The sequence below is a fragment of the Erinaceus europaeus genome, chromosome 18, assembly GCF_950295315.1.
Source record: "Erinaceus europaeus chromosome 18, mEriEur2.1, whole genome shotgun sequence".
NCBI lineage: Eukaryota > Metazoa > Chordata > Mammalia > Eulipotyphla > Erinaceidae > Erinaceus > Erinaceus europaeus.
The window spans coordinates 75,117,770-75,130,861 of record NC_080179.1 but is presented as its reverse complement, the minus strand read 5'-3'; the positions used below and the strand labels follow the sequence as shown (position 1 = coordinate 75,130,861).

General features: G+C 51.0%; 1 protein-coding gene across 1 annotated transcript in view; it reads right to left on the bottom strand.

Annotated features, from left to right (window-relative positions):
- The window catches only part of LOC103111610 (serine protease 40-like), a 15,846-nt gene extending 4,458 nt beyond the window's left edge, over positions 1-11,388 (bottom strand). Inside the window, exons 1-5 of the mRNA XM_060178103.1 lie at positions 11,379-11,388; positions 10,986-11,007; positions 8,261-8,508; positions 7,699-7,861; positions 768-1,042 (exon numbers count right to left, since the gene is read on the bottom strand). Coding sequence (XP_060034086.1) covers positions 768-1,042; positions 7,699-7,861; positions 8,261-8,508; positions 10,986-11,007; positions 11,379-11,388 — 718 coding nt within the window. The remainder of the gene's footprint in view (positions 1-767; positions 1,043-7,698; positions 7,862-8,260; positions 8,509-10,985; positions 11,008-11,378) is intronic.
- Between the last annotated feature and the right edge of the window lie 1,704 nt (positions 11,389-13,092).

Genomic DNA, 13,092 nt, shown 5'->3' with positions numbered 1-13,092 from the left:
CCCCAGCACTACTATAAGCCAAGTTGAGCAGTACTGTGGTAAAGTTAACTTTAAAAAGTGTTAAAATCTGGGAGTCGGGCGGCGGCGCAGCGGGTTAAGCGCACGTGGCGCAAAGCGCAGGGACCGGCGTAAGGATCCTGGTTCGAGCCCCCGGCTCCCCACCTGCAGGGGAGTCGCTTCACAGGCGGTGATGCAGGTCTGCAGGTGTCTGTCTTTGTCTCCCCCTCTCTGTCTTCCCCTCCTCTCTCCATCTCTCTCTGTCCTATCCAACAATGACATCAATAACAACAACAACAACAATAATAACAACAACAAGGGCAATGGAAGGGAATAAATAAATAAATAAATTTAAAAAAAAGTGTCAACATCTTTGCCTGCTGTTTCTCCCCCTCTCCATAAACACACAAGCCCAGCAAGTGGGCAGGAGGCAAATGGCCTCAATGCATCCGTGAGGTCCTGAGGGCACGTCTTCACTGCTGCTCTGGAAATCTCCATGGCAGCACAAGCTCAAGGGCTACCTGGCAGGGCTCTCAGAGGCTGGAAGGGGGGAGACGGTAGGTAGCGTAATGGTGATGCAGAGACTCTCCTGCCTGAGGCTCAGGTTCAAATCCCCCCAACCCCCACATCACCAGCAGCCAGAGCAGATCAGCGCTCGGCTATCAAAGAAAATAATAAAGACAGATGGCAAGAAGGGACACTGGAACCGGAGACGGAAGGCAAAGAAAGGGGACCTGTGCTTCCCATTTCCCCCACCTGACCCAGCTCACCTGCCTCTGTGATCATGCCCCAGCCGGTCACCCAGCAGGTCTTCCCAGTCTGTAACGTCTCATTGGGCTTCTGGAGGCAGGCGGGCAGGACATGCAAGGAGAAGTTGACAGGCACACGCAGCTGCAGCAGTGCGATGTCGTTGGCCAGGAAGTGGGTCTTGTTGAAGTCTGGGTGCACGATGACGTGGTGAAGGGTCCGCACCAGGCTGTGCTTGCTGGGTTGCTGCAGCTTGTGGTAACCCAGGAGGACCTTGTAATCATCCGGCGTGTGGGACCTGCGGAGGGAGGCCGCGTCTTCACCTCTCAGTGACGGGCCTGCACCTCCGTCCTGAGAGCCCCTGTTCGCAACGGGTCCTACAGTGTTTCCAGAACCTTCTCTCTGCTCCCTTCTGGGCACTCCCTTGGGGCAGATCTGATGGCTGTCCACAGTCTGCAGACATTTGTCCTGTGAAAGTTTCTGGTGATGGGGGAGGGGGAGAGTTTACTGGTAGAAGGACCTGCTGTGTCTGAGGACTCAGATTCGAGCCCTAGGCCAGTTCATGAGAGCGTCTGCATGGAGGAAGTTTCATGGGTGATGGAGCGGTGCCTTGGTGTTTCTCTTCTCTCACTCTCTCTGTATCTTTCTCCCTCCCTCTGTATTTAAAAAAAAGAAGGAAAAAAGAAAAAGACTCCTCTGACAGCAGTGAAACTGTACAGCTGCCAATTAACCCAGTCCCCTTAAAAAAAAAAGAGGGGGTAGATAGCATAGTGGTTATGCAAAGAGATTCTCATGCCTGAGGCTCCAAAGTCCCAGGTTCAGTCCCCCAAGCTACGCAGCGCTCTGGTGTTTCTCTCTGTGTGTGCCTCTCTCTTTGCGTATCTCTCAAAAATAGAATAAATGAAATATTAAAAAAAAGAGAGAGAGAGAGAATATTATGGAACAGGGAAACGCCGTAACAGCTATGCAAAAGAGCTTCATGCCTGAGATTCAACCCCTAGCACCCCATAAGCCAGAGCTGAGTATTACTTTGGACTGTCTACGTATGTTTCTTTCTGCATCTCTCTTTCAGTAAAATAAATAAATTTAAAAAAAATAGGGGGAGTCGGGCGGTAGCACAGTGGGTTAAGCGCAGGTGGCACAAAGCGAAAGGACTGTGGTAAGGATCCCGGTTCGAGCCCCCGGCTCCCCACCTGCAGGGGAGTCGCTTCCCAGGCGGTGAAGCAGGTCTGCAGGTGTCTGTCTGTCTCTCCCCCTCTCTGTCTTCCCCTCCTCTCTCCATTTCTCTCTGTCCTGTCCAACAACGACGATATCAGTAACAACAACAATAATAACTACAACAATGAAATAAGGGCAACGAAAGAGTATAAATCAATAAATAAAATATTTAAAAATAGATAAATAAATAGGAAGAAGAAAGAAATGAAGAAAAGAAAATTCCTGCTGACTTGGCATGCCCTGAAATCAAAGGAGCAGAGTCTCCATTTAGGTAAGAAATATTTGGGGCATATAGGAATCACACCCCCATTTTAGAGGGCAGCAGACAGCTCAGAGCTGACTCTCTCAGCACCCCGAGAGGGCCCTGCGGTCTGAACGTATTCTCACAGAACTAGCTTCTAGCCTAAAATGGTAACACCTTCCTTTTCACCCCTCACACATCCTGTCAGTCTGTCTGTCCCTGTAGTGGGGCTCGTCTCTGCCTTTCCTGCTGGGGCAAGAAGCTCCCGGGTGGACCCTGCATGTCCACACACCCTATGCTGGGTTATGAGGGAGCTGGCACGCAGGGTGCTAACCAAATCAACATTGCCCCAGCGAGGCTTTGGTGCCAGCTGCTGCTGGTGTCTCTGGCCTCTTGACTTGGAGCCTAGTGCCCCCTAGGCCCCCAGCCTTCCTCTGAGCACAGAGCCAGATAACCCTGAGGGAAGTCTGCTCTCCCGCCCCTCCCCTGGCACAGGGCCTAACCCAGGCCTGTGGGGATAATGGTGTCACAGCTGCTCCTAGGCCAGAGTTCTACAGAGCGGGCAGGAGAAGCCCCGTGCAGGCTAGACTCACAGTGTCCCAGGCTGCCTCCAGAGTGTACAGAATGGAGTGTTGCAGCCGGCCAGCAACACAGCGCACTTGGATAGGATAGTACTCTGCCATGTATGTGACAAGCCCAGCCTCTACTGTGTTGGAAGATTTGGTGCTATAGTCTCTTTTCTTTTAAAAATATTTTATTTGGGGGCTGGGCAGTAGCACAGCAGGCTAAGTGCACATGGTGCAAAAGCGCAAGGACGGGCTTAAGGATTCCAGTTTGATCCCCCGGCTCCCCACCTGCAGGGGAGTCGTTTCACAGGCGGTGAAGCAGGTCTGCAGTTGTCTCTTTCTCTCCCTCTTTCTGTCTTCCCCTCCTCTCTCCATTTCTCTCTGTCCTATCCTACAGCAATGACAGCAACAACAACAGCAACAACAACAACAATAAACAACAAGGGCAACAAAAGGGAAAAAATAGCCTCCAGGAGCAGTGGATTCATAGTGCAGGCACTAAGCCCCAGCAATAACCATGGAGGCAAAAAGAAATTCTTAAAAAAATTAAAATATTTTATTTGTTTTAAATGTATATATATATATATATATATATATATATATATATATATATATATGGAGAGAGAGGAGAGCACTGCTCAGCTCTGGCTCATGGTGGTGCTGGGGACTGAACCTGGGACCTCAGTGTCGGGCATGAAAGTCTTTTGCATCATCATTATGCTGTCTCCCCAGCCCATTTGTGGTCCCTTTTATTCTCTTTCTCTGCCACTGTCTTTATCTGAAAAAATCAACCCAGAGTAGTGAAGTCCCAGAGAAGAAAAAAACAGAAAACAAAAACCAAACAACAAACAACCCCTCCCCCCAAATCCTCCAAGAACAAAACACCACCACCACCACCACCATCACCACCATCACCACCACCATCACCACCACCATCACCACCATCACCACCACCATCACCACCACCATCACCACCATCACCACCACCACCACCACTATCACCACCATCACCACCACCACCACCACCACCACCACCACCATCACCACCACCACCACCACCATCACCACCACCACCACCACCACCACCACCATCACCACCATCACCACCATCACCACCACCACCACCATCACCACCATCACCACCACCACCACCACCATCACCACCATCACCACCACCACCACCACCACCATCACCACCACCACCACCACCATCACCACCATCACCACCACCATCACCACCACCATCACCACCACCACCATCACCACCACCACCATCATCACCACCACCACCACCATCACCACCACCATCACCACCACCATCACCACCATCACCACCATCACCATCACCACCATCACCATCACCATCACCACCACCATCACCACCATCACCACCACTACCACCACCATCACCACCACCACCACCACTACCATCACCACCACCATCACCACCACCACCACCACCATCACCACCACCATCACCACCATCATCACCACCACCATCACCACCACCACTATCACCACCATCACCACCACCATCACCACCATCATCACCACCATCACCATCACCACCACCATCACTACCACCACCACCACCACCATCATCACCATCACCACCACCATCACCATCATCACCAGCACCATCACCACCACCATCACCACCACCACCACCATCACCACGATCATGACCACCACCACCACCATCACCACCACCACCATCATCACCACCACCACCACCACCACCACCACCACCACCACCATCACCACCACCATCATCACCACCACCACCACCACCATCACCATCACCACCACCACCATCACCACCACCACCATCACCACCACCACCACCACCACCACTACCACCACCACCATCACCACCACCATCACCACCACCACCATCATCACCACCACCACCATCACCACCACCACCATCATCACCATCACCATCACCACCACCACCACCACCACCACCACCACCACCACCACCACCATCACCACCATCACCACCACCATCATCACCACTACCACCACCATCACCACCACCACCATCACCACCACCATCACCACCACCACCACCATCACCACCACCACCACCACCACCACCATCACCACCACCACCACCACCACCACCACCACCACCACCACCACCATAACTAAAATCCCCCAAGCACGCAGTGTGAAACAAGCCGGAATACTCATGGGCTGCGGACCCGGAGAACGCTCTGGTGGCTGTGTGGGGAGGGCTCTGAATGGCTTGGCTTGAAGGGGCTTGGTGCTGACCCACACCTGTTCATGCTAGGCCCTGATGAACACTTGCCCAGCCCTGGGGTGGTGGGGGACTCTCTCTGGGACTCCTGTTCTAACATCCAGTCTGAAGGCCCTGCCCAATGTGTGACCAGGAATCCTGCAATTTACACAAAAAAGAACTGACAGCCACTGAGATCTTGGGGAGCTGTTTAGAAATGGCAAGATACCGGGGTGGAGAGGTGGAGCATGGCTTAAGTGCACATAGTATGAAGCGCAAGGACCCACGCAGGGACCCCGTTGAAGTCACTGGCTCCCCACCTGCAGGTGGCGGGGGTCACTTCACAAGTGGTGAAGCAGATCTGTAGATGTCTATCTTTCTCCCTCTCTATCTCCCCATCCTCTCTCAATTTCTCTCTGTCCTATTTAATGAAGTGAAAAAAAATGGCAGCCAGGAGAAGTGGATTTGTGATGTAGGTACCAAGCCTCAGCGATAACCCTGGAGGCAAAAAGAAAAAAAGAAAGAAAGAAAGAAAGAAAGAAAGAAAGAAAGAAAGAAAGAAAGAAAAAGAAGTGGGCATGATGCTGACACTGGAGAGTCCACTTTGAGTGGGAACCAAACTCAGAGGTCCAGCACATAGGGGGAAACAAAGGGGGGAGCTAGAGGCGGCCGTCTGGGAGCTGAAGTCTGCTCCCAACTGTTTCCCAAGAAACACCACGGGAGCTCATTTCCGGTTTTCTGTGTAAAAGGAATGTGCTGTGGTTCAGGAGGTGGTGCAGTGGATGAAGCACTGGACTCTCACGCAGGAGGTCCCAAGTTTGATCCCTGGCAGCACATGTACCAGAGTCATGTCTGGTTCTTTCTCTCTCTCCTCCTATCTTTCTCATTAATGAATAAATAAAATCTTTAAAACAAATGAACAAACAAACAGAAAGTAAAGGGAAAGTGCTGAGGAGACAGAGTAAATGACTTTCCTGCCTGAGGCTCTGAGCTCTCTTATCCCCACCGTAAGCCAGACCTGAGCAGTGGAAATAAGTAATAAAATCTAAATATATCTTTATATCTTGTCATATTTGTAAAATATAAGTAAATAGTTTAATAAACAAATACATACATAAGTAAATGTAGCAGAGAGATTGCACCTAGCTTATGCAACAGACTTTCGTGCCTGATACTTAAGAGGGTCCAGGTTCAATTTCAAGCCAGAACTGAGAAGTAAAATAAAATAAAAATAATTGGGGCTAGAGGATAGCTCACCTGGCAGAACACACACATTGCCATGCTTCGTGGGACTATGTGAGAGCTTGGTAGAGCTTAGGGGAGCTCTCCCATCCTTGGATGGAGGTCTGGAAAGACACCCCACTTGTTAGCCTCTCTCCTTACAGAGATGAGCCAAGAGGGAAAGTCTCCCAGACTCAGTTTCTCCTTGTTAGTCTCTCAAGCTCACAGAAAGCCTACAGGCCTCTCACACTTAATTCCCCTGCTAGCAGCAGGCCACATGGCTGCCTGCTTTAGGGTTCACTCAGAGTTCACACATCCACTTCACCTTTTGATCATAAAGGAGAACACATTCTATCATGCTCCCCCAACACCAGGCAGTGAGACCCCAACTCCTATTTCCTTGTGTTCTTTGATATCTGTGATTTACATCAATCTTTGTTTTCCTTCTTCTCTACCTCACCTTACTGGCTTAACCCCTATGCTTCTCTGAAATGCCTTTGGATAATTAACTTGCCTGCATCATGGAGACTAATCGTTTTGACCTTTATGTATCTCATCAATTCTTGTCATACCAGCCCCCTACCATAGGGGCAAGATGACCTTTAAGAAACCTGTAATTTCTGACATATGTGAAAAATGTTCTTTGTTTAACTCTCTATATAAGCCTGTACCCATCTCCAAATAAATGAGTGTTTGTACCCAATCTCTCCTTTCTGAATCACACGGTCCCTAAGTGCCGGTGAGGGAGGGTTGGAGATTTACCCCTGGCTGGATCCCCTCCACGTGAGTGCCAGCAACGCTTGAGGACTTGGTTCAAGCCCTGGGTCCCCACCTGCAGGGGGTAAGCGTCACGAGTGCTAGAATAGTGCTGTAGGTGTCTGTATATTTTTTTATCCCTCTCCTTTATATCTCTCACCTTCTATTAAAAAGAAAAAAAGATACAGGTCCAAGAAGGATGACAGAGGACCTAAAAGGGGTTGTATTGTTATATGGAAAACTGAAAAATGTTATGCATGTACAAACTACTGTATTTACTGTCAAATGTAAAAAACATTAATTCCCCAATAAAGAAATTAAAAAACAAAAAGAAAAGGAGTGCTGGGAATGGTGGGTTTGTGTAGGCACCGAGTTTCAGCGAGAATCCTGGTGGCAATAAATAAATAAATAAATAAGAAATGTGCGGGTCGTTGAGACAACCACACCATGTTGACAGAGGTGTTCAGAGTCTCAGAAGGGACGTGACAGGCCGAGTGTCCTGGGACAGGTGGTCAGATGGTTTGGAGACAGGTGGTGCTAGGTGTATCACGACAAGGACAATAAGCAGAGAGGCACAGACACCCGAGGGTCGGCAACTCCGCAGGACCAAGCCGGGCTGGGAGGAAGTTGGGCCGCCTGCAGCCCAGGCTCTGGGTCCTAGCCCCCTGTCCTGGGGCCCCGGCAGCCTCCCCCGCCTCCCCAGCACGCACAGTTGGAAGCAGTGGGCGGCAGACAGCACCCAGAAGGCGTCGATGAGGGCAGCCCCGCAGACGTGCCGGTTTTGGTAGAGCAGGCTGACCTGCCAGGGCCAGCGAAGCTCGGGGGCGTTCTCGCCACCAAAGATCTTCCCGGTGACCGCCGGCTTCCCGCACTCTGTGGGGACACGCAGGCAGGTGGGGACAGCACCCAGGGGACCCTGCCACCACTGCTGGGGCTCAGGGCGAGACCACCTGGTCCGGGCCACCCAGGACCCTGGCATTCCCGGCTGGGCCTGCCTGGGGCGAGGGAGGGCGGTGGGCAGCCCCAGGGCACACATGGGAGGCGGATGCAGGGACAAAGGCCATTTCTGGAAGAGAATGGATCCACCACAGACTCGGGTCTCAGCAGCCAGGCCCACAGGGCCTCCCCCAGTAGTCCAGGAAGCCTGAGGGCGAGTGGGGGCTCCCCACCCCATGCTGTCGCCTGATAGCTCGAGTCGCCATCCTCCAGAGGGAGGTGGGACCCCCGGGCTGGGCAGGGCCTGACTGTCCTCCAGAGCGGGCTGTCACTCACCTGCCGGGGCGGCGCCGAGCAGCCGCGGGCTCAGGCTGAGCACGGCCGCCAGCACCTGGCAGCTCCCCCAGCCCCGGGCCTGGGCGCCCCCCATGTCCCCCATCGGCCGGTGGCGGCTGGAAGCCGAGCTGGAGGCGCGTGGCCAGGGGATGGGAAACCGCCCCAGCGCCCGGCTCTCCCGGGGTGGGGGTGGGGGTGGGATGGGGGCGTCTAGGGTGCGCCCCGTCAACCCGATCCACAGAGCGGAGCTGTTGGAGGGCAATTTAGGGTGAGCAGCACCTTGCACCCTGCACCCTGCACCTTGCATCCTGCACCCTTCACCTTGCACCTTGCACCCTGCACCTTGTACTCTGCACCCTGTACCTTGCACCCTGCACCCTGTACCCTGCACCTTGCACCCTGCACCCTTCACCTTGCACCCTGCACCTTGTACTCTGCACCCTGTACCTTGCACCCTGCACCTTGCACTCTGCACCCTGCACTCTGCACCTTGCACCCTGCACCCCGCACCTTGCACCCTGCACCCCGCACCTTGCACTCTGCACCCTGCACCTTGCACTTTGCACCCTGCACCTTGCACTTTGCACCCTGCACCTTGCACCCTGCACCCTGCACTTAGCACCCTTCACCCTGCACCCTGCAGGAAGCTGGGAGAAGGAGCCAGAGGTAGGGCCGGAAGCCCAGCGTGTCTGCATCCTGCCCAGCTCGCCCTCCCTCCCTGACTGCAAAGGCCATAGCATGCAGAGACAGACGTGAGCACCTGGAGACAGAGGCTGAAGCACATGCCCGAGAGGCCTGCCCTTCCTCTGAAGGGACCAGAAAGCTGGAAGGACCAGGAGGCCGGGCCTCCTGTGTCTGTCTCCATCCTGGGGGTCTACATGTCTACTTGGCTACTTTCCTTTTCTGTCCTTATTTTCTCCCAATAAATGCTTGTCTTCTCCCTGAAACATGACTGGCTGGCTCTCTTTGTGATTCTTCCATGTAAGGAGTGAGTCTAGAAGCCCACACGAGGGAACTCCGTCCCCCTCGCCCCTGCCCATGGCTCTGCAGGCCCTCCAGGCTGGCGCCGCCCTGCTTCGCTCCCGTGGGGACTTGCTCCAGCCCTGCCGCCAGGGGGCAGCACAGAGCCGTTTGCTGTTGTCCCCACCAGCTCGGCTGTCACATTCCCCGGTTCCTAATGTTTGTCATTCCTACTCTCCACTTTTATTTTTTTTTTAATTTTCATTTTTTAAAATATTTATTTATTTGTTCCCCTTGTTGTTTTATTGTTGTTGTTACTGCTGCCGTTGTTGCCGAATAGGACAGAGAGAAATGGAGAGAGGAGGGGAAGACAGAGAGAGGGAGAGAAAGACAGACACCTGCAGACCTGCTTCACCGCCTGTGAAGCGACTCCCCTGCAGGTGGGGAGCCGGGGGCTCGAACCAGGATCCTTCCGCCGGTCCCTGCGCTTCGCGCCATGTGCGCTTAACCCGCTGCGCCACCGCCTGACTCCCTACTATTTAAAAAATTAGCGATGTAACATTGATTTACAAAATTATAAGACGACAGGGGTGTACTTCCACATCTTCCCCACCACCAGAGATCTGTCCGCATTCCCTCCATTGGAAACTGTAATAGTTCTCCCAAGATCACAGATATGGGTTGAGTGTCACTTCTCTATCTCTGTATATGTATTTACCCATTTTTTCCCTATGGTCCTGACTTATTTTCCTTTCTAAGTTGCACCTACACCTATTACCACTTCTGAATGTCCTTCCCTTTTTCTTCTTTTTGAGAGTCCTGATGAAATTGCAGTTCAGAGACTTTTAGTCATATTCCCCTAACATCTCTTTCTCCCCCCCCCCCACAAGTATAGAACAGAATTCACTTTTAAAAAAAAATTCTTTTGGGAGTCGGGCTGTAGCACAGCGGGTTAAGCGCGGGTGGCGCTAAGCACAAGGACCAGCATAAGGATTCCGGTTCGAACCCCAGCTCCCCACCTGCTGGGGAGTCACTTCACAGGCGGTGAAGCAGGTCTGCAGGTGTCTATCTTTCTCTCCCCCTCTCTGTCTTCCCCTCCTCTCTCCATTTCTCTCTGTCCTATCCAACAACGACAACAACAATAATAACTACAACAATAAAACAACAAGAGCAACAAAAGGGAATAAATAAAATAAATATTAAAGAAAAAAAAGAAAAACACTTAAAAAATTCTTTTATATTTATTCTCCGTTTTGTTGCCCTTGTTTTTAGAACAGGACTCTTTATGGGGTGCGGAAGGTGATAGTTCAGACTTCTGTAACTGCTTCTCTGCTGGACATGGGCGTTGGCGGGTGGATCCACACCCCAGGCTGTTTCTGCCTTTCCCTAGTGGAGCAGGGTCCTGGAGACATGAGGCCCCAGGACACATTGGTCAGGTCCTCTGAGCAGGGAAGTCACGGTGGAGTCAGAGTGGCACCTGCAACTTCGTGCCCCACCCCTCCACTTACCCAGGCCCACTCATCTCCCTCACCCCCTGACATCAACTCCTGTGTACCCCCCAGCCAGGATCCTGCCTGCCTCCCCGTCTTCCTTCCTGTTTTGTCATTACTGGGGCTTTCCTGCTCCAGGTTGACTTTTTCAGATAGAAATACAGAGACAGAGAGACACCATAGCACCAAAATTCCCTATATTGTGGTGGGGGCAGGGCTTGAACCTGGGTTGTGCCCATGACAAAGCAGGCACTCTGTCTAGTGAGCCATCTCACCTGTCTGAAAGGTTCACTTGTTCTGGGAGGTTGGGGAGAACCTTTGAAAGAGTGTCTGAGCTGTCTCCTTTCCAGGGCACTGTAAGACCACAAGCACCCTCCTCCCCCACTGCAGAAACTAGCTGCTGGCATCTGTGAAGTGACTCCCCTGCAGGTGGGGAGCCGGGGGCTCGAACCAGGATCCTTACACCGGACCTTGTGCTTTGCGCCACCTGCGCTTAACCCGCTGGCCACCGCCCGACTCCCAGTGTGTATATGTTTTAAGTATGCATGTAGAAAACATAATATTTATTTACTTTTTCCATTTAATTGGGGGGGTTAATGGCTCACAGTTGTTGACATAAGAGTACGACACCTTATCTCTCATGACAGGCGTCTGCAAGACACTCTCACCTTCCCCCATGGTGCGCTAGGATCCCAGAGCCCCTCCTTGCCCACAGTCCTTTGCTTTGGTGCAGTACACTCCACCCAGTCCAAGTTTCACATCATGTTTTCCTCTTCTGTCCTTATTTCTTGAGTTCTAGCTACAAGCAAGATCATCTGATATTTGTGCTCCTCTTTGTGGCTGACCTCACTCAACAGAAAACAGGATCTTTTATGAGTACACATAAAATGCTAATTGCTATATATCAAGTGAGTGGATGTAAATGCTGCAAAATGTGGAGTCAGTACTGGATAGCGGGTCCACAAGCATTTGCCTTTTCCAAAAAAAAAAAAAAAACTGTTCAAAAGACTTTATGAGAACCTTGGTGATTATTGTGGGAGGGTGGGACACAGAATGTTGGTAGTGGGTGCAGTGTGCAACTATACCCGTGGTCTGGAGGTGGCACAGTGGATAAAGCACAGGATTCTTGACCGTGAGGTCCCAAGTTCAGTCCCCGGCAGCACATGTACCGGAGTGATGTCTGGTTCTTTCTCTCCCTCCTATCTTTCTAGTGAATAAATAAAAATTTTTTTTTTTAAAAAGAGAACTACACCCTATAGTCTTGTAACCTTATAATCTTGCAAGTCACTAGTAACCACACATTTAAAAAAATGAATTGGCCATTTTGGGGGTAAACATCTGTTTTCTATTTTCCTATGTAACACAAAGAATTCCATGATATACGTGAACTGAACGGCTTTTCTTTTTTTTTTTTTTTTAAATCTTGAGTTTTATTATACTCCTATGTTTATTTTCAGATATTAAAAATCTTGCTGCTATTTATTTATTTATTATTATTATTTTTTAATTTTTTTTATTTAAGAAAGGATTAATGAACAAAAACATAAGGCAGGAGGGGTACAACTCCACACAATTCCCACCACCCAATCTCCATAACCCACCCCCTCCCCTGATAGCTTTCCCATTCTCTAGCCCTCTGGGAGCATGGATCCAGGGTCATTGAGGGTTGCAGAAGGTAGAAGGTCTGGCTTCTGTAACTGCTTCCCCGCTGAACATGGGCGTTGACTGGTCGGTCCATACTCCCAGTCTGCCTCTCTCTTTCCCTAGTAAGGTGTGTCTCTGGGAAAGCAGAGCTCCAGGACACATTGGTGGGGTCTTCAATCCAGGGAAGCCTGGCCAGCATCCTGATGGCATCTGGAACCTGGTGATTGAAAAGAGAGTTAACATATGAAGCCAAACAAATTGTTGAGCAATCATGGATCCCAAGCTTGGAATAGTGGAGAGGAAGTGTTAGGGAGGTACTCACTGCAAACTCTAATGTACTTCTGCTTTCCGGTATATATTTTGCAGTAGTTTATGGATACGTGTGAACATAAGCTCTCTCTCACAGAAACTAGTGTTTATCTAGGTTATGGGACTTTGTTAGAAAGTGAACCACCTGAGATGAAATTAGAGTGTACTATAAAAGGAAAGGTCTCACCTGAGTAATGAAGCTGAAGGGTTGTCATTCCACACATGAAGTCTCTGGACACAGTCTGAGGTGAAGCATGTTGAGGTGGCAATCGTTGTGTTGATTAGGTTGTGATCGGCGGATGCAATATTATTTGGTTTGGTTTGGATTGGGAGAGGCATATGGGAAAGTGGGCCCTATCCAAGGGTTCCAGGACTGGGGGAAGTAGGGGCTCTATAGTAGAGATGTGAGGTTCCTGCTGTCTTAGGGTT